Source organism: Neophocaena asiaeorientalis, unplaced genomic scaffold, assembly GCF_003031525.2.
Source record: "Neophocaena asiaeorientalis asiaeorientalis breed wild unplaced genomic scaffold, Neophocaena_asiaeorientalis_V1.1 scaffold43, whole genome shotgun sequence".
Taxonomy (NCBI): Eukaryota; Metazoa; Chordata; class Mammalia; order Artiodactyla; family Phocoenidae; genus Neophocaena; species Neophocaena asiaeorientalis.
The window spans coordinates 5830041-5852571 of NW_020173674.1; the positions used below are offsets into that span (position 1 = coordinate 5830041).

Consider the following 22531-nt stretch of genomic DNA (forward strand, 5'->3'; position numbering starts at 1 on the left):
GGAAACCAGCAAGAGTGTTTGCAGTGAGCCAGCTGAAAGGAACAGCAGATGCATTCCTAGGAAGGTGCTTCCTAGAAGGTACATGCAGCCATGAAAAAACAGTGTGGTGAAGGGAGTATTTATAGGGGCTTCACTGCTACAAAGCAGAGGAGAGTGGGCAAATCCATGAGATGCTGTGATCCTTGGGTGACTAGGTACCCAAACCTCCCCGTCTAATCAGGCAAACAGAAGTAGGAGAGGGAGAGAGGCAGAAGAGGTGTCTCTCAGAAACCGTGTCTATAATTTTTATAGCAACTTTATTGAGATATAACTTGTATACATATAATGAACTGCATCTTTATAAAATGTACAATTTGATAAGTTTTGGCAAAGGTACACACTGTGAAACCATCAAGATAACCAGCATATCCATCACCCTCAAAAGTTTTTTCTGCCCTTCATAACTCCTCCACTCCCTCCAACTCCTATGCCTCCCGTCTTCAAGCAACCGCTGATCTGTAACTACAGAGTAATTGGCATTTTATAGAATTGTTATAAATTCAGTCGAGCAGTATGTACTCTTGTATTTCCAGGTTTTTCACTCAGCATGGTTATTCAGAGATTCATCCATCCTACTGCTCACTCCTTTTATTGCTGAGCAGTATTCCACTGAATGGACATGCTGCAGCGTATTTACTCTTTTGCCTGTTGACACTGGGTTGTTTCCAGTTTTTGGCTATTACAAATATGGTAGATGTGCCATGAACATTGGTGTATACATTTTTGTGTCGTATATGCTTTCATTTCTCTTGGGTAAATACCTACAAGTAGAACGGCTAGGTCGTGAGACAGGTGTATATTTAACTTTTTAAGAAACTGCAAAACTGTTCTCCAAAGTGGTTGTATCATTTTTTATTCCTACAAATAGGGTATAAGAGTTCCAGTTCCTGCACAGCCTTGCCAACACCTGGTATGGTCAGTCTTTTTATTACAAGTAGGTGTGAAATATTATTTCATTGTGGTTTTGATTTGCACTTCCCTAATGACTAATAATGTTGAGCATATTTTTGTATGTTTTTTAAAATTAATGAATGAATTAATTATATTTTGGGGCTGCATTGGGTCTTCATTGCTGCGCATGGGCTTTCTCTAGTTGCAGTGAGTGCGGGCTACTCTTCGTTGCGGTGCGCGGGCTTCTCATTGCGGTGGCTTCTCTTGTTGCAGAGCACAGGCTCCAGGTGCGCGGGCTTCAATAGTTGTGGCACGCAGGCTTAGTTTCTCCACAGCATGTGGGATCTTCCGGGACCAGGGTTCAAACCCACGTCCCCTGCATTGGCAGGTGATTCTTAACCACTGCGCCACCAGGGAAGTCCCCATATTTTTGTATGTTTATTTGGTGTTTGTATATCTTCTTTTGTAAAATGTGTGTTCAAATCTTTTGCCAATTAAAAAAATTGGGTTGTTTGTTTTTTTATTATTGAGGTTTGTGGGTTTTAAAATAATCTGAACATGACAGTAAGATTTTTAAATAAAAGTTCAACTTCTTTAATATTATAAAACTACCAGGTATATGGAGCTATTTCTTCTTGAGTGAACTTTGGTAATTTATGTCTCTCAAGGAATTTTCCATTTAATCTAAATTGTCAAATTTAGTGCAATGTTCATAATATTCCCCGATAATCCTTTTAATATCTGATGCCACCTCTCTAATTTCTGATATTAGTGGCAATTTGTGTCTTCTCTTATTAATCTTCTTTCTCAATGAACCACCTTTACGTTTCACTGATTTTTTTTCTCTATTGTTTTTCCATTTTACTGACTTCCACTCTGATCTTTATTATTTCATAGTTCTGTTTATGTTTAATTTGCTCTTCTTATTCTAGTTGAAGTTGGAAGCTGAGGTCATTGATTTAAGACCTTTTTCTTTATCTTTTTCTTTTTGGCTGCACCACATGGCATGTGAGACCTTAGTTCCCCAATCAGGGATCAAACCCCTGCCCCCTGCAGTGGAAACATGGAGTCTTAACCACTGAACCGCCAGGGAAGTCCCGAGACCTTTTTCTTTTCTAACACAGGTATTTTCCTCTCTAAGTACTGCATTAGCTATGTCTCACAAATTTTGATAATATATACTTCCATTTTAATTAAATTAAAATATTTTCGGGCTTCCCTGATGGCGCAGTGGTTGGGAGTCCGCCTGCTGAATCATAGACGATGTATCATAATTTATACTTCAGAATTTTTCATTCCAGGACTTTTAAGAGCCTTTTCAATGTTTTTACAGGTATTTTTTATAACTCCCTTGTGGAGAGATAATAAAAATAATTCTTTAATGAGAAAAAGTTAAAGCAAAGTTATTATTATACAGAGATTATACTGTGTTCTTTGTGTGTTAACGTTAAGTTCTTCATTTGGACACTTTGCCAACAGCCACAATTTAAACAAGAGAATTCAGGGATGTGTTTTTGTCTCCAGTGGAGTAGAGTATGAGCAGATAAAAACCTTGCCCATCTCTTGTAACTGAAAGCAGTTTAAGAGATTTCCAGAGAAATGGGAAGTGCCACCCGAAGACTTTTAGATATTGTGTGTGGTGAAAATGATTAGTAAGGGTGGATACTAATAATGATGTGTCATCCAACTGAATTGAGACAAACTAAAGGGAAAAGGACCAAGTTCTGTTGTTCGATAAATTTTAACCCTTTGGAAAAACTTTTCCTGTTGGACATCAAGTCAATTTTATGTAGACATTGGAATAAAGCTTATCTATCTATGACTATAAAAAAAATTTTTTTTCTTGTTGTTGATTTTTAAGAGTTCTTTGTGTATTTTGGATAATAGTCCTTTAATCAGAGGTGTCTTGTAAGTATCTTCTTCCAGCCTGTGGCTTGTCTTCTCATTCTCTTGAGGGTTGAATATTTTTTATGATTCCATTTTATCTCCTTTCTTGGATTATTAGGTATAACTCCTGGATGTGTTATTTTGATGGTTCCTTTCATCAAAGGAATTCAAGTAATTTATTCAAGTAATATTATTCAAGTAATATTATACCACCCCACAGATAGCATAAATCCTTACAACTATACATCTCCATTTCTCTCCTCCTGGTCTGTGTGCTACTGTTGTCATACACTTTACTTCTAACATAGGTTATAGACCTCAAAATACATTATTACTGTTTCTGCTTTAAAAAGTTAATTATGTTTTAAAGAGATTTAAATAATAAGAAAAGTCTTTATATTTATCCACATAGTTACCATTTTAAGTACTCTTCATTCCTTTGTGTAGACCCAGGTTTCCATCTGGTATCATCTTCTGCTTGAAGGACTTCTTTTACATTTATATTTCTTATCTGCAGATAATGAATTCTTTCATCTCTTGTATGTCATAAAAAGTCCTCATTTCATATTTGTTTTTAAGGATACTTTTGTTGGGTAAAGAATTCTAGGTTGACAGGTTTTTGTTTTTTTTCAGTACTATAAAGATGTTATTCCATCTTCTTCTAGCGTATACGGTTTCTGATGAGAAACTTGCTGTAATCCTTATCTTTGTTTCCTTGTTTTTTTTTGTCTCTGTTTGTTTTTAAGATTTCTTTTTACCACTGGTTCTAACCAATTTAATTATGATATGCCTTGGTGTAGTTTTCTTTGCTTCTTAGGCTTGGAGTTTGTTGAGATTCTTGGATCTGTACGATTAATAGATTTTATCAAATTTGGAAAAATTTCAGCCATTATTTCTTCAAATATATTTTCTGCCTCTGCTGCTTCTTCAGATTCTCTAATTATACATGTATTAGCCTATGTGAAGTTGTCCTATAACTCAAAGATGCTCAATGGTCTATTATTATTTTAACCTCTGTGTTTAATTTTTTAAATTTATTTGTTTATTTATTTTTGGCTGTGTTGGGTCTTCGTTGCTGTGCGCAGGCTTTCCCAAGTTGCGGTGAGCAGGGTCTACTCTTTGTTGTGGTGTGCAGGCTTCCCATTGCAGTGGCTTCGCTTGCTGCAGAACATGGGCTCTAGGCACGTGGGCTTCAGTAGTTGTGGCATGCAGGCTCAGTAGTTGTGGCTCACGGGCCACACAGGGATCGAACCCATGTTCCCTGCATTGGCAGGTGGATTCTTAACCACTGAGTCACCAGGGAAGCCCGCTCTGTGTTTAATTTCAGATAGTTTCTATTGCTATGTGTTTTTCCTTAAGTGTCTAATGTGCTATTGATACTATTCGGTGTAACCAGTATAATTTTCACCTCAGAGACATTAGTTTTCCCCTTAAAGTTTGTTTCTTTTTTATACCTTCCACATCTCTAACGAATATGTTCAATCTTTCCTCTAGTCTCCTGAACATATGGAATACAGTTATAAGAATAACTGTTTTTTGTCTACTAATTTTATCTTCCATGTCAGTTCTGGATCAGTTTGGATTGATTGATTGATCAATTGATTGAGTTTTCTCTTCATTGTGGGTTGTATTTTCCTGCTTCTTAGCATGTCTGCTATTTTTTTTATTAGATTCAAGGCAGTATGAATTTACCTTGGTGGGTGCTGGATATTTTTGTATTCTTATAAATATTCTTGAACTTTGTTCTGAGATGCCACTGAATTACTTGGAAACCACCTGATCCTTTTAGGTCTTGCTTCTGCTTTTGAGCTTTGTTAGGCAGAACCAAGGAGTGTTTATTGTAGATGTAATTTTTTTTCATTTCTGAGGCAAGTCTATTCCTAGTATTTTACCTGATGCTCCATAAATTATGAGACTTTGCTCTCTGGTTGATGGAAATAGGCACTATTCCCAGCCCTGTGTAAGCTCTGCCTATTGTCCCCTGTAATCCTTCTGAGTGGTTCTTTACCTGGACAGTTTCTTCACATGAATGAGCTGATCAGTACTCAACTGAATACTAGAGAGAGGAGCCTCTGCAGATCTCCAGAATTCTCTCTCTATGCAGCTCTCTCTTCTCTGGTACTCTGCCCTGAAAGCTTAAGCTGCCTTAGCATCCCTGGATTCCTAGCTTCATCGATTCAACTCAGGGACACCATGAGGCTCTGCCTGGATTCCTTCTCCCTGTTCCACAGTCTCTGTACTTTCTCTAAGCAGTGTGCAATGGCATTCATAGAGCTCACTTCGTTGTTTTCCATCTCTCAGGAATGACTATCCCATCCATTGTCTGAGGCCCAATGTCTTGAGAACCATTGTTTCATATGTTGGTTTTTTTTGTTGTTATTGTCCAGATTTTTGGTTATTTCAGGCAGGAGGGTAAATCTGGTCCCTGTTACTCTATCTTGGCCAGAAGCCGCTGTATAATCATTTCCCTCTTAATCTCTTTTATTTACTCATCTTATACTTTAATTCCAGAAAAGTCAATCCTGCTGATGGTTGCCAAGAGAGCCAGAAAAGTGGGCTTCAGCTGAAACACTACTACTACCTACACCCAGAATCTGGAAATACATAAAATTTCCCAGCTGTGATTTCTCTTCACTCATTAGAGGAGCCTATAACTATCTGACCTCCATGAGGGCAGAGACCCCAACTAATGCAACTCTGTATCTCCAGCATCCAAAAAGGTAAATAGATAAAAGTATGTTTTTCATTAGGCAAAACTAAACATAGGAATTCCATCATATCATCATCCTCATAAAAGTAGCTATGTGCTTAGCAGTTTACTTACATTATCTTATTCAAACCTCACAACGATCATTTTAGGTGTGCATCTTATTTTACTGATAAAGAAAGCGAGACTTGGAATAAATAGCTTCTATAATAATACCATGCAACTAGTTTGTGGCAGAAATGGAATTCAAGTGACATCTCTAACCACGCTCTTAACCTCTATGTAATACCATGTTCTATAAAGTTTTTCTAAACCACAGGCTTCCTTGCTAAAACGCTAACCTCAGATTGTGCAGTCTAAAGTACTACACCTCCCCATTGCGTACTCAGGGTTCTCATACATCAATATGGAAGATTTCCACCAAAGTACCTATTATTACTTTACACTTACCTGCTTCACCTCACGTGAGCAGTGGTGAAGAAATCGGTTCTGGGTGATCTCATGAAATGATTTATGCAGCTTGGTCCCAAATTCCTGTGTGTCAGCTGCCTAAAATGGGCCAGAGACAGAATATGTTGAGTTCCAGTACTGGCAACCAAAGGGTAAGTACCCACAGGAAGTTTACGTGGGGAGAGATCGAGACTAATAGAAAGGCAAACCACTGACATCCTTCATGTTGTGTTAGAAGTTTCCTTAGTTCTTGTGGACACAGGATAAGTAGAAAGAAGGTCTGGGATACTTGACATGAGACAGGTAGTTGTGGTTCCCATATATCTTCCAATTTCTGTTACCTAAGCAAGATCTTTCAAACAAGGTCTTTGTTCTCCTATCTCCATAGGAGATAAATATCCCAGAGATTCATCTGTTCGTGAGGAGGTTATATAAACTGCTCTCCTTTAAAACAAGTTCCAAGAGAGCAGAGGTTCTACTGAACAACTAAGGTTGATATAGGAACTTTTCCCCAGATAAATCTTTCAGGGAGGAAAGGAACAGTAATTTAGTTTGCATCCATTAAGAAATGGGTAACAGCCTCTACTTTTTAGTATAGAATTGTATTGATAGGATATTAGAGTTAAAAGGGGCCAGAGTAATCACCTAATACAACACACTCATTTCATTTCATTTTATTTTTATGTATGTATGTATGTATGTATGTCATGAAGGAAAGTGCAGTGTTTATTGTAAGGCACCATACAAGGAGTCCAGGGTAGCTAATGCTCCAAAAAACCTGAACTCCCTGATGGGTTTCAGGGGGGTATTTTTAAAGGCCAGGTGAAGGAGGGAGTCGCAGGTTATGTGATCAGCTCATGCACAATTCTCTGATTGGTGGATGGTAAGGTAACAGGGTGGTGTCACAGAAGTTAACTTTATCAGTCTTTGGGCTCCAGTAGGTCTGGGGGCTACTGTTCGTGGTCATCAAGTAGTTAGAATCCTCCATTCGGTGAGGGTTTTAAAAACATATAAAACAACTCAGGAAATGTGCATCATATACTGTTATCTAGGTACCTCAGAGAGGAGCTAAAGCAGAGGGCATGGGTGGAGGGGTCTTCCCCTATAGGAAAGGCACCATAGGCTCTTGCTCAGTTACAGTTTCATGCAGCTTTCCATAATTCTATTTAGAACAAAATACATATGCACGCTCGAGCAATGAAATATAAATTGCATAATTTCAGTAATGCCACATACCACTTAAATGCTCTTATATTTGCATTTAAAACTGGCACCACACAGAATGAAAATGAATGATAAAATTTATACAAATAATGTAAAGTTTTAATTTTTCTTTACTTAGAACATTAACTAGCAAATAAAAAACACCAGACAAGTCAAATGAAACTGCAGAAGAAATTTAAAAGCTTTATACTTTACTATCTTTACTGCTTCCCCCCTTTTTTGCATTTTTCAAGGGCCCCCAAAATTGTGGCGCTACCCCTGACTATAAAGGAGCAGCCCTGGGGAACTTGGGGATGAACACACTAATTTTATAGATGAGACAACTGAAATCCAAAAAGGAGAAGTGACCCACCCAAGATGTCATAGCCAGTTAGTATGAAAGTTAGGGCTGACTTTCACTGTGCTACCCACGTGACCCAGAAAGTTGAAGCTGTGAGAAGATGCGCTAGATTATAAAGGTGTTATACATTTTGACCCATTACCATTTATAGAAATTTATTCTAGGAAATAATTCAAAAGAAGCAAGCGATCACATATAGGTATTAACTGAAGCACTACTGGTTGGCAGAAAAAATGTAAACAACTTAAATATCTGTCATTAGGGGAATGGTTTATTAAATTAGATTAAACTAATACAGTTGAATATTGGTTAACCAATACAAATGTTAAGACTGTTGAAATAGGGGAAAAGGTCAAATTATATATGAATATAAAATACTTTGGTTATCACTATATAGTATAATGTATATGAGATAATATGCAAAAATTAAGTGATAAAGTTTATTAGTTATTATTTTTAATTTTATGTATATTACACTATCTTTTCAAGAAAAAAAGTACAAAAAAATGAAGTGACATGGAAAGAATGTGTTATCCCTCTGATAATTTGGTCAGCACACACTGGAAGGAAGGAAGGAAAAAAACCAACATTTACTAAGAATCTACCATGTGTAAAAATGGGCAGAAGACCTAAATAGACATTTCTCCAAAGAAGACATACAGATGGCCAAGAGGCACATGGAAAGCTGCTCAACATCACTAATCATTAGAGAAATGCAGATCAAAACTACAATGAGGTATCACCTCACACCAGTTAGAATGGGCATCATCAGAAAATCTACAAATGCTAGAGAGGGTGTGGAGAAAAGGGAACCCTCTTGTACTGTTGGTGGGAATGTAAATTGATACAGCCACTATGGAGAACAGCATGGAGGTTCCTTAAAAAACTAAAAATAGAATTACCATATGACCCAGCAATCCCACTACTGGGCACATACCCAGAGAAAACCATAATTCAAAAAGACACATGCACCCCATTGTTCACTGCAGCACTATTTACAATAGCCAGGTCATGAAAACAACCTAAATGCCCACCAACAGACGAATGGATAAAGAAGATGTGGTACATATACACAATGGAATATTACTCAGCCATGAAAAGGAATGAACTTGAGTCATTTGTAGAGACTGTCACACAGAGTGAGGTAAGTCAGAAAGAGAAAACAAATATCGTATATTAACACATATATGTGGAATCTAGAAAAATGGTAGAGATGAACCAGTTTGCAAGGCAGAAATAGAGACACAGATGTAGAGAACAAATGTATGGACACCAAGTGGGGGAAGCAGGGGTGGGGGGTGGGGTGGGATGAACTGGGAGATTGGGATTGACATATATACACTAATACATATAAAATAGATAACTAATAAGAACCTGCTGTATTAAAAAATAAAATAAAATTCAAAAAAATAAAATACTAGCCATTGCATACTACTTAAGACCATTTAAGATGAAATGTATTAAAACTTTAGCATTAAAAAGAATCTACAATGTGTTATACAGGTTCACACTTAGCTCTCAACTTCATAATAACCCTGTGAGGTACTATTATTTTTTTCTAATTTGTAGATGAAACTCAGAGAAGTTCAATACAGGCCTAAGTCCACCTAGCTAGTAAACAAATGAGCCAAAATTTGAACTCAGGCCTTTGATTCCAAACCTTGTTACACTATTCCATACTGCCAAACACATGTAATGCTTATGGTTGCTCAGTTATTTTCAGTATATTCTGTTGCCATGAGGTAACAGAACATTCTTCAGTAAGAAATTGGGAATCACTGATCTAATCCTAGCTCTGCTTATAACTACCTGTATGATCGAAAGGAAACAGAAATTTTAAATAACTTGTTTTCTCATTTATAAAATAGTATATACATCACTATCCATTCAACAAACATTTCTTAAAACACTTATGTAGAATCATAGGAGGATCAAAGTAAATAATGTTTCTAAGAGCACTGCACATATTACTAAGATAGGTAGTAGAATGTCATTAAAACCCTGGCACTTTTAAGCATCCCCAATCTCTTACTAACTTGAAGCGTCTGGAGGCATGTCTTTCGGAAGCTGCTGCTGGTGCTTCCAGTCATGATACTCATGATGGAATTCACAGCCACTGAGAGTGAGGCCTGTAGTTTCTGATGAGCCTAGAGAATAAAACAAGGAAGTGGGAGGCCGCAGTTTATAATAATACCAAACTGCTGGTTCAGAGAATCCCAAAGGGACCAAAGATTTTAGTCAGAGCAGGATTTCAAAAATTCTTCCCCCTCCACCAAAAATACTTGCTGAGATCATGACATACAAAGGACACTTAGACTTATTGACATAGATACATTCAGAAAAGACACGCAGCAAGACACTGAGCAACAAAACAGATATACTTATTATTAAAAAACAAAAAGTTAAGCTTTCCTCTTTTAGTATAGTTGTCTTTTCCCTGAAAAGGAGGCCATATTAAGTAAGAAATGTGTTACCAAAAGTACACAGGATGGAGGGATTCAAAAAGTCAGGTAAGGGGCTTCCCTGGTGGCGCAGTCGTTGAGAATCTGCCTGCTAATGCAGGGGACACGGGTTCGAGCCCTGGTCTGGGAAGATCCCACATGCCACAGAGCAACTAGGCCCGTGAGCCACAACTACTGAGCCTGCGCGTCTGGAGCCTGTGCTCCGCAACAAGAGAGGCCACGACAGTGAGAGGCCCGCGCACCGCGATGAAGAGTGGCCGCCACTTGCCACAACTAGAGAAAGCCCTCGCACAGAAACGAAGACCCAACACAGCCAAAAATAAAAATAAATAAATTAAAAGAAGGCTCAACATTAAAAAAAAGAAAAAAAAACTCTGGCCTGAATCATGAAGAAAAAAAAAAAGGTCAGGTAAGAAGACAAAGTGATGTTTTAAAGGATTAGGAAATGGGGGAAGAATGTAAGATTTAGTTAAACAGCAGCTCTAGACACATGTGTGGGAAGGGGAAATATATAGATAAGAAAGATATACATTGATGTAAGCTTTTATATATAGGATGGATAAACAACAAAGTCCTGTATAGCACAGAGAACTATATTCAATATCATATGATAAACCATAATGAAAGAGAATATAAAAAAAAGAATGTATATATATGTATAACTGAATCACTTTGCTGTATAGCAGTAATTAACACAACATTGTGAATTGACTATACTTCAATAAAAATAAATTTCAGGCCAAGTGCATGCATGTGCTTTCAATTTATCCAGAACTTATAGTCAATAATATAGCACTTCAATGTGTGAAAGAGGGAAGAAGACATTAATGACACTACAAATTAATATACAAAAATACTTCAAGGTGTAAAACTACCTAGAATGAATATAGTGTCCTGGGTTCAGTGTTTACTGTTCCTCTTTTATAAATGTTTTCCTGTCCCCTGGTATAATGGAAGTGGTGAAAAAAAACTAACAGGCAGGCAAAACCAAGCTCATTTTGCTTGTGAAAAAACACACTCACATCGTAAGTCACGTGTTCCAAAAAAAAAATAAAATTTGTTCACACTCAAAAAAAAAAGAAAAGAAAAGAGTATGTTATCAGTCATTTTCCCTGGTCTACTGTTCTGCCCATATTTATTCAAACTCACCTACTAGGAGATAAGACTAAGCAAGCTGGTTACAGTGACCCATCTAAGTTAAAGCCCGAGTTCCTAGGCTAGATGCAGTTTATAAGACCAGCCCAGGTGGGGACTTCCCTGGTGGCGCAGTGGTGAAGACTCCACACTCCCAATGCAGGGGGCCCAGGTTCGATCCCTGGCCAGGGAACTAACTGCCACATGCATGCCGCAACCAAAAAAATAAGTAAATATTTTTTAAAAGATCAGCCCAGATGACCAAAAGAGAGGAAGAAGCATTCAGGGAGGAAGGGCTCTCAGGCCCTGTCTGCCATATACTCTATCTTTTTCTTAGAGAAAGGAGAAAGGGAGTTGTGAATTTCTTATTACCTTGACAGCCTGGTGATGCTGCTCCAAGGCCTGGTCCACAGCGACCTGGATGGAATCTTGCACCACACTGTGGCTCTCCGTGAGAATGGCACTGAGATGAGTTGTGAGCAAAGTGTGGACTCCTAAGGGGAGGGAAAATGTTAGTAACCTTGAGTGAGAATGACCACTTCAAGACTGCTGTTCATATGCTGTGAGTCGGGGCTGAGAATGGGAAAGAGGCCACTTGAAAAAAGAAGCCACTTCTGCCTATCCAGAGATAATTACTTTTTTAGACAAAAATCCCCAGCAATTTACAAACCTACCCAATTCCCACTTACAAATGAATGAAAGCTCACTAAAATTAAAGTGAAGAATGACATTATTTTTGAAGAATCAAGTGAGGGATCCTGTTTAATTCACATCAGAAACAGAAATATATGCTATATACTATAAATAATGACACTGGTGGCTCCCAAAGGAAAGGAAAAACCTCCTGGAGAGTATGTCTAACTCTACTCTGTTCCTATTTGAGCGTCACTGTTATGGTGAGCCACTGCTACTGTCAGGGTATCAATCCTTTTAGATACGCTGTGGCATAGAAAAAGTTAAGGGCTTCCCTGGTGGCGCAGTGGTTAAGAATCCACCTGCCAATGCAGGAGACACATGTCTGAGCCCTGGTCCGGGAAGAATCCCATATGCTGTGGAGCAACTAAGCCCATGCAGCACAACTGCTGAGGCTGCGCTCTAGAGCCTGTGAGCCACAACTACTGAGCCCATGTGCCACAACTACTGAGCCCACGTGCCTAGAGCCTGTGCTCTGAAACAAGAGAAGCCACCGCAATGAGAAGCCCACGAATCGCAACAAAGAGTTGCCCCCACTCACCACAACTAGAGAAAGCCCGCACACAGCAACAAAGACCCAATGTAGCCAAAAGTAAATAAATGAAATAAATTTATTTAAAGAAAAAGTTAAAACTCACAATCTGAGAATTGCTGGTATAAGGTCTTTTTAAATGAGGGACTATCTCTGATAAAGTAACCATAGGCACCACTGCTCAGCATCCTTCAGAAAAGCTAACATGTGAGACCGATGGGCAAAATACGTCATTAAACAATATGCCAGCATTGATGATCCTGATACAACCAATACAGGAAGACAAATTTACTTTTTGGGGCACCTGGAGAAAATGCTTCTTAATTAATCTTTCTTCTTTCAGTGTTTTTCTACTCCCTGTATGGTCTGTTCAAAGGTAAAGCTGGCTGGCTTTTCTCAGGGCTGCAATTAAAATGCAAGTCAGAAAAAAAAATGCAAGTCAGAAGGAACATTTTCTACCACAAGGTACCATGATGCTTTCCTGGAAGGGAGGGGAAGAACTGCTCTGCTCAAAAGGGGTCTGGAACTGGAATCAAGAGAATATAGATTCTAGCATCAATTTTACTATCAACTAATAGTGACCAAGTCACTTCACTTTTCTCATTTTAGTATAGAAAGTGCCTTTATACCACCTGCTGTCATGGGTATTTTGTGCAGATAAACTGGGATAATATATATAAAGTGTTTTGAAATGTACATTGCAATATTCAAAGAGAAAATATCGCTATTGCTATGATATCATGTGGATTACTATTTTCTATAGTTTGGTCCTAAGAATAGCCTTAAGAAATCAGTTGAAGCCCCTTTGAAAGCAGACATTTAATTAAAAAGCTATAGTTTCATCCCTAAAACTGCTGATACCACCAGATGCCTTTAACACTGTGGCAAAATGAGTTAATCATAGAAAAGTTACCATGACAAGGTAGGCAGAAGGCCAATTAAGTGATTTTCTTTTTTAAGACACATGGAAACAGACTGTAGTTCTGCACAAGCTGTTTCCTAAAAGGAGCTCTGGAGAAAGCTTTCAAGGATCTGAGAAAGAAGAGGGGGAAAAGAAAATAAAATTACTACATATATCTATATCCATGTATCTATACCTACCTACCCTTATAGTGCATCTTCTTCAAAGGCTAGTCCTAAACTCTCAGATGTATAAGGAAATTTTAAAAGATAACTACTATGTTTACTAATGCAGTGATGGATTTCTGTTTAATCCAGTACTGAGTACCACTACCTGAGATGCTGCAGGCCTTCAGAGTCAAGCTAAACAGAGGTGTACAAACTATCACAGTATTATAATAATGATAGTAACCCTGGTTTCTGAGGAAGTACGTTTAATAGGATTCAGAATGTGGTACCAGATTTTATGTCATCCTAGGGAAGACTGAACATGGTGCTCCCTCTAGCAGACCAACCTTAAAAAAAAAAAAAAAAAAAACTGCCAAAGATATCAGATCTTACATCTTAAGAGGGTCTTTAGACTTGGAAGGGCCTTTGATAGCACCTAGTCTAACAATCTCATGTTAAATATATGAAAAGGAAGGATCAGATGATTTATGCAACTTGCTTCCCAAAAAATCATTAAGGAATTTGGTAGCAGTACTAAAATTAAACCCAGGTCTCTTGATTGTACCCCGAAGTCCTTTCCACCATACTAAGCTGCTTCTGAGTCTTTGTCCATGCCAGCACAGGTGGGATAATAGCCCTAGGCATTCTCACCTTTGACCTCCTTGCTGGAAGCCTCATTAGTTTGAGTCTCTTCTATGTTCCCATTCCAGGGCCTTAATGAATGGAACAGTGGGGCACCAGAGAACACCAGCTCCTCAAATAAAAGTTACAAGCCAGAGCCCTGGAAAGCAGTGCTTCTCTCCTAAAGAATATATACATGATGGAAAAAGGTAGGAGAGGCATGCAAGGCTGGCAGTAGAAAGAATCCCACAGGTTCAACAAATAGTTGGCAGCAATGTGAGGTCTTCTGATCTGGTGTTGTAAGCCGTCTCATTTCTCTTATGACTCAGTGGAAGCAGGGCCACACCAAATAGCACTGGAATGCCTAGAGAGTAAAGTCCCAAGAAAAAACAGTCGCCCACAAAGAAAGAATAACCCAGAAACGTATCAGGAACACCAAAAGGAAGGCTTATGAACATTTCCCCAGACATTTATAAGCTCCACTTCTTACTTCTTCCTTCAAAGTTTAGGAGGGCACTGAGAAACACTTAAATTTATGTCTCAGGCTTTATTGAATTAAAATGCATAAGCCGGGCTTCCCTGGTGGCGCAGTGGTTGAGAGTCCACCTGCCGATGCAGGGGACACAGGTTCGTGCCCCGGTCCGGGAAGATCCCACATGCCACGGAGCGGCTGGGCCCGTGAGCCATGGCTGCTGAGCCTGCGTGTCTGGAGCCTGTGCTCCGCAACGGGAGAGGCCACAACAGTGAGAGGCTCGCGTACGGGGGGCGGGGTGGGGGGGGATGCATAAGCCAACTCTCATACTCATACTCAGTGGTTTTCAAACTTCACTATGTTTAGGAATCACCTGAGAATCTTGTTTAAAATGCATATTCTTGAGCCATACCAGATTTTTACATTAGCAAAACAATGAGTTAATCCTTGCCCAGGAAGCTGCACATTTTCAAATACTCCAGGTGATTCTGATGCGTGTGTTTCACAGACCACAGAACAGTGAAATCACTGCTTCACCACTAAAAGAGAGAACCTTCTGATAACAGGTTATCACCTATCTGCTAGATAAAGGCCAAAGGCATTTGTATGCCTGAACAAGGACAATTTCTCCCTTTCCAGAGGTTGATGTGGCAATCACACAAAGCCATTCATACCAATGTACTCCCACAGCACCTCGTGTTCAATCTGAGATGTTGCATTAAGGCCAAGTAAAACTGATAACTTTCTTGATTCCACTTGGAAAAGCAGTAGGGTGGTGAACAGTTCTCAAGCCTGAAAAGCTTTAAAAACATACTGATACCTGAGGCCCACCTCAATCCAAGGAAATCCAAATCTCTGGGGGGTGAGGTTTGGGCATTTTTTAGAAGCTCCCCAGGTAATATATTGTGCAGCTGAGGTTGAGAACTACCCATCTAAGGTAATATACTCTGGAGGGACCAACAGGAAGTGTCTGATTTCTGGTCAACCAAATCTGGGAATGTCATCATCTAAGTAACGCTTCAAGATATAGATCTTTCACATAGAGCATATAATTTTTTTAACTTATTTAAGCAAGGTTTTTCATTGAAATGAGTTATTTTACAGAAACACATCTATTCAGATTTATGCATCATGTAAAGTCTCCTTTCTTTATTCTCTTAACATTTAAGCACACCCAAGCTGGCAGCCCCACTCTCCTATACCTACCCCAGAGTTCCATTTTCTGGACTGGAAATCCGCTGTGGAAGTCCACAAAGAGAAAAAGCAGCAGAGTTTGTCCCTGGGGGTCCATATTCTGAGTCTGATCCCCCTCACTGGATTCCACCTGATAACTCACATCTGGAAGCACCAAATCTAGAGGACAAGATATTACAGAGTATCCTAAGATAAGTAAAGCCCTCAAAATGCTAAGTGAATAAAGAACCTATACCTCAAACAAAGAGGGATCTGAGATAAATCTAAATTTGAACACTCCCTTCTCCTCCTGAATCTGTTTCTCTAACCACATGATAAAAGTAAATAATAGTGACTCACAGGAAGAACATCAAAATAACAACTGGGTGTATAAAATGCAAACCAAACAGCATTCCTTAGAATTTACTGGGAAGTATTATACAGTAAGTTCATTCACTCCTCATGTAACTTTCTAAGGTAGGCATCACTAATAAGAGGCTAGTAAAAAGTAGGTATAGCTAGTAAGAGTAATGATAACAGCTAACTTGTATTGAATGCTTACCACGTGCCACGTACCACATTAAATTCTTGGCATGTATTATCTCAACATTCAGACTTCACCGCACTATGGTATGGGACATAGTCTTATGCTCTTTTACAGGCAAGAAAAGAGGCACAGGTAGGTTAAATACATTGCCCAACATGAGACAGGAAGTGGTGGAACTGTTTTAGACTAACTCCAAAATCTGTGCTCTTAACCACAGTGCTGTATAATATTTGTATCCCCAAGTAATCTGATCCCTATGGTCTTTTCCTAGAATATAATCACTATAGTCCTAAATTCCATCCAGATCCATATAGAGAAGTACCTCCATGTGGATCCTGGTTCTGTAATGAGGGAAGGTGGCGTGTGCGGACATTTTCTATCATTTCCAGAATTAACTGAGCACGTTTAGGCATCACACATTGGCAAAAAATGAAGGAAATCAACAAAGCATGAAAATAAAAGTGAAAGAGAAAAGGAGATATGGAGAGCCCTCGAGATTTAAAAAATCCTGATAGCATGACATCCCATCTGTTAAGACCAAAAATTATTATTTTTTTTTTCAGTGACATCAATGGTTTAATGGATAGGGGGATCTTACATGTCTGAAGCAAGGTCCTGGAGTGATACCCCACTGTGTGTGGCAGACAGCAGGCAGAACATGGTTATCAAAATCTGGAGAAACTATTCTAGATAGACATTCCCAAAACATAATTATTCCTATAGAGTTTACCTAAAGGCTCTTATCTTATTTACGTTTACTTAAAATTTCATCATAGCAAGATATTTTCCTTGCTGACAAATTTGCAACAGATATAATATGGTCTTATTTGATCTCAAAATAAGCCTAGGTATAAGTATTATACTTAACACTGATGACTCTAAAGACATGTCTACATTAATCAAACCAACAAGTTTAAGCTAGCTTCAATACCAGATATCCATTCAGTACTGAATATTTCCCATATCACGTGAAACTGAAATTCATTCTGGAGTTTCTTTTATATTTCTGAGAGTTTATATGAGCGCTTAATTTCTCTTAAGCCAATTAAACAGAGCTCATCCACAAACCAATCTTGGCAGTGCCATTTGGAGGCAGAGAAACCTTATATTTATAAGGTACACATAGACACACATTTATTTATGTGGACACAGAGATCTCACTGTTTTCTTGCTAGAGTTTAAAAAGGTCTTTTTTTTTTTTTCTTCACTCTCAAGAATCACAGGTAATTAAAGTTCCTGAGAGCCCAGGTAGATTATTAACATCTCAAAGACACAGGAAGAGAAATACCAATTCCTTCTAGAAAGCTAACTTCCTCTAAGGCCTATGCAAAAACCAGTTTTCAGAAGTCAGAAGAGTCCCATCTTGGATGTTTTCAGGGATTTTTTTCAGTTTCTAAATAGCCAATTCAGTTTAAACAAATAACAGTAATAGACAATAATACATATAATTCACTCACATTCGCTTGCCTCACTTTCAGTGGAACATGAATCACCATTCAAGTTACTAAGACCCCCCTAGCGAGGGTTAAAACCAGGAAGAGAGAACAGGATTTGGACTCAGGTACCCAGACACTCACACACACACCCCCAAGATAAAAGCCAAACCAATTCCAAAAGGCTCTCTTTGGTACAATAGCAGAGCCATTAGGGGACACTGTTCTCTTAATACATCTTCCACAGTTTGCCAGGGGAGAGGAGTAGTAGGTATTCCCCCTCATTGGGCCAGGTGGTACGGTAAGCAGCCATTACCCAAGGGAGCAAGGAAAGCACTTCACCCTCATTGCTGGCCCCATATAAGTGCTAAGGGGCAGCCCACAGCTGTGGCCACAGCCTTATTAAGACCAAACATTCTTTCCTCACAAAACCACTTACCTCCAGAAGCCCAAGGACACCCTCCTTTCATTCCGCCCTCTGGAATAACTACCTACTCAAGAAAAAGTGTCTTACCACGAGGCCTACTTCCAAGATGAAGATTCTATCTTTCCCCCAGAAATACTTCCCTATACTGGCAGGCTTCAATCTTCTCATACCAGTCACAACTCTAGAATACCTCCTCGCTACTGGTGAACTTCCTCAGGATCCAGTTGAACAGACTGCCTTCTAAATTTCAAAGGATTCTAGCTAACAACAGTCAAACTCAAGACTATAAAGCTCCTAGACATCAGCTCATGGTTGCATATTCCTATTTCTCAGTTTTATTTGTTGGTCTAATTATTAAGCATCCAATTTCAGTATGATTCATCCAAAGCCAATGTGATTAGGCTCTATATGAATAGTACAGTCAGCTTCCTAGGTTTATCACTATATGGTTTATACTCCTGCCTTGCTTTTACGTAGTATTACAATTTTTCTAAGTAATTTTATATGGACTTTTTCATTCCATTGGGAAATATTTCTCTTCCACGATAGTTCAAAGATGTCCTTGCAACTTTACTAACCTTTCTAAAACCCCAGAGTTGATGGATTAAGGTACAATAGAAACCCTCTGAACAAGTCCCTGGAAGGTGAAGGCCCACTGACTACATCAAGAGGGCCAGGAATAGAGAAGGCAGTAGAAATGAGGAGAACCAGCATCAACACGTAATGCCAGAACGGTTAGGCTCTGATGGGGCTTTGCCTGTTGACACCTGTTTGACTCACTTCATGTGGAATCTCAAACTTAGCCAGACTCCCACCTGTAACCCCCAACCTAAGCCATCAGATCACTAGGTCCTATTCTTTTTTTTTTTTTTTTTTTTTTTTGCGGTACGCGGGCCTTTCACTGTTGTGGCCTCTCCCGCTGCGGAGCACAGGCTCCAGACGCACAGGCTCAGCAGCCATGGCTCACGGGCCCAGCTCCACGGCATGTGAAATCTTCCCGGACCGGGGCACGAACCCGTGTCCCTTGCATCGGCAGGCGGACTCTCAACCACTACGCCACCAGGGAAGCCCGGTCCTATTCTTATATACACTTGCTATTTATATTTCCTTGCGTTTCTCTAATATTCTCCAGAGTTCTTTATTCCTATGCAAACAAAGAGAGGGAGATTTACCTCTATCGAAATTGAAATCCAAATTGGGCACCATACACAAGTGGTATTTCTTCCAGTTAATGAAATAAGAGGTATCTTTGAAGATAGTAGAAGTTGGCTGCTCCGGATTTAGCAATATCAGAGGCAGACCTGAAGGTCCATATAGAAATATGTATAGTTGCTAAAGAAAATTGCAAATTTTTAGTTTCTTATAACTGTATTTAAATGCATAAAACAAACACTGACCTGGTTCACACTCTCAGAAATAAACTAGTGTGCTAGGCGATTACATATTAAGCCTTTTCCACATTAGGATAGGTGTGAGGCGCCAGAGACAGATCCACTAGAATCCCCAGGAATTATTTTGGGTTTAATGAGTGTGAGCTACAAATATAGTTTTGGGACAATTCGTTTATTTACTCTCCTACTCATTAAATCATAGGTTTGAATGGTACCACAGGCTAAACACTACACTGTACTAAGTTCTGGGGATATAAAGATGAATATACAGATTTAATACTTACCTTCAAGTTATATTTATAGTATGGGAGATACATGTAAAAACCAGTAAACTGTAATATGATATGATACATGCTAGAATGAAAGTATATACAAAGCAATATTTCCCAGTAAGTATTTAAGTATATTCAGATTGAGAGGGAAACACTTCACCTTCTCCAACCTACTCTCTAACCAAGACTAAGGAAGGTAGGCCCTTAAATGGTTTCTTTCTCTTGACTTCTCATTCCTACCCTCACCCTCCCTGTAACCCAGTGTTTCTCAGCCTCGGCACGTTGACGCTTTGGGCCAGATGATTCTTTATTGTGGGGCTGTCCTGTGCATTGTAGGATGTTTTGCAGCTTCCCTGGCCTCTACCCACTAGATGCCAATATCACCTCTCCCTCCAGTCATAAGGATCAAAATGTCTCCAGCCATTGCCTAATGTCCTCTGAGGGCAAAATCACCCAGTTAAGAACCACTGCCTAAACTTTGTTGTCTCCTGAACCAAGGCTAATAAGACCAGAATATATATTGTCCTGTATCTTTCTGTTTTCATCCTCTTTTTCATAGGGTAAACATGAGGCATTAAGTGTGAAGATTAAAATCCTTACCCAGTAGGGACTGGGGCATTACTGAAAGTCACAACAGAGCAAAGGGAGGCAGTGCCTATGAATGAAGTCTCCATCACAAATCCAAGAAGGCATTAACACTTGAGCTAAGGCCAACACATTCACTATTTAGAGCCAGGGGAGATTTTAGGTGCTGCAAACTCAGAATAAGAGTGAAATATCCGAAGAGTCAAAATGTGTGAATGTCTTTTAATTGGGTTGTTTAAACTATTTACATTTAATATGAATACTGTTATGGCTGAGTTTAAATCTAGCATCCTGTTACCGGTTTTCTATTTGTTCCTTATATTTTATTTCCTTTTTCTTCTTTTCTATTTTTGGATTGGGTATTTTTTATAACTCCATTTTATCCCTTTTTCTGACTTATTAGTTATAACTCTTTGTGGTATTAACTTAGGGATTGCTTTAGGCTTTACAGTATACAACTCTAACTTATCACAGTCTGCCTTCAAGTGATACCGTAACAGTTCACACATGTATAGTATGAGAATCCTTCAACAATGTACTTCCATTTCTCCCCTCTTGGCCTTAGTGCTGTTGTCACACATTTTACTTCTACACATGTTGTAAGTCTTATACACTGTTGATATTTTTGAACAGTCAATTATCTTTTGAAGAGGTTTTTTAAATAGGGCAAAAATCTTTTATATCTACCCAAATAGTTATGATTTCCAGTGCTCGTCTTTATTTGAGTAGATCCAGAATTCCATCTGGTACCATCTTCCTTCTGCCTAAAGCATTTCCTTTAACATTTCTTATAATACAGGTCTCCTGGTGATGAAGACTTTGGTACATCTGAAATATTCTTTATTTTGCCTTCATTTTTTTTCTGAATTTTTGAATTTTATTTTATTTATTTTTTATACAGCCGGTTCTTATTAGTTATCTAATTTATGCCTTCATTTTTGAAAAGTATTTCCTCTTAGTATAGAATCCCACATTAACAGTTTTCTTTTATTAAAGATGTTGCTCCATTTTCTTCTAGCTTATACTGTTTCCAGTGAGAAATCTGTGGTATTTCTTATCTTTGTTCCTCAATATGTAATGTGTCTTTTTTTTTTTTTTTTTTTTTTTTTTTTTTTTTGACCTGTAATGTGTCTTTTTATCTCTAGCTGTTTTTAAGATTTTTTTCTTTACTAGTGGCTTTAAGCAATTTGATTATGGTGTGGCTTGGTATAATTTTCTTCACGTTTCTTATGTTTAGGGTTCATTGATCTTCTTGGATCTGCAGGTTTATAGTTTTCATCAAATTTGGAAATTTGGGGAACATTATTTCCTCAAATGTTTTATCTGCCTTGCCTCCCTGCAGGACTCCAGTTACACATCCCTGAATTAGGCCACTTGAAGTTATCTCACAGTTCACTGATGCTTTGTTTATTTTTTTAGAGTCTTTTTTTATTTCACTTTAGTTAGTTTCTAGTTTTGTGTCTTCAAGTTCACTAATCTTTCCTTCTGCAATGTGTAAATCTGCCATCAATTTCATTCAGTATTATTTTCATCCTGAAAATTATATTTTTTTCCTCTAGAAGTTCAGTTTGGGTCTTTAAAAAATCTCTTTCACCTCTTTATTTAGTATGTTCAATCTTTACTCTCACTTTTTGAACATGGAATACAGTTATAACTGTTTTAATGTCCTTGTTTACTAATTCTATCACCTGTGTCATTTCTGGGTAGGCTTCCATTGATTGAAAATTTTCTTTCATTATGGGCCCTATTTCCCTGCTTGTTTGCATGCCAAGTAATTTCTTATTGGATGCCCAGCATTGTGAAGATTACCTTTTTGGGTGCAGAATATTTTTGTATTCCTATAAATATTCTTGAACTTTTTTTCTGGGACACTGTAAAGTTATTTGGAAACAGTTTCAGTCTTATTGGTCTTACATTTAAGCTTTGATACGTGGGACTAGAGAATCCTGTAGGCTATGGCTAACTTTTCCCCACTACTCAGGCAAAGCCTTCTTAAGACTCCACCTCATGCCTTAAGAAGTATGAAGCTTTCCACCCTGCCTGATAGGAACAGGAACTATTCCCAGCTCTGTGTGCATTCCAGGGATTCTCTTCTGTCTGGAGCTCTATTTCTATGTATTTATTTCCTCTTCAGTACTCTTTTCTATAAATCCTAGCTGTCTAGACCTCCCTGAATTTTGAAC

At 38.5% G+C, this 22531-nt stretch overlaps 1 protein-coding gene across 5 annotated transcripts in view; it reads right to left on the reverse strand.

Moving 5' to 3' along the window:
* TOP6BL (TOP6B like initiator of meiotic double strand breaks) overlaps positions 1-22531 on the reverse strand; it is an 83062-nt gene that overhangs the window by 8175 nt on the left and 52356 nt on the right. For all 5 annotated transcript variants that reach the window (XM_024749159.1, XM_024749158.1, XM_024749160.1 and 2 more), the window contains 5 exons: positions 19273-19423; positions 15727-15873; positions 11507-11628; positions 9575-9685; positions 5975-6073 (listed from right to left, as the gene is read on the reverse strand). In XM_024749159.1, coding sequence (XP_024604927.1) covers positions 5975-6073; positions 9575-9685; positions 11507-11628; positions 15727-15873; positions 19273-19423 — 630 coding nt within the window. The remainder of the gene's footprint in view (positions 1-5974; positions 6074-9574; positions 9686-11506; positions 11629-15726; positions 15874-19272; positions 19424-22531) is intronic.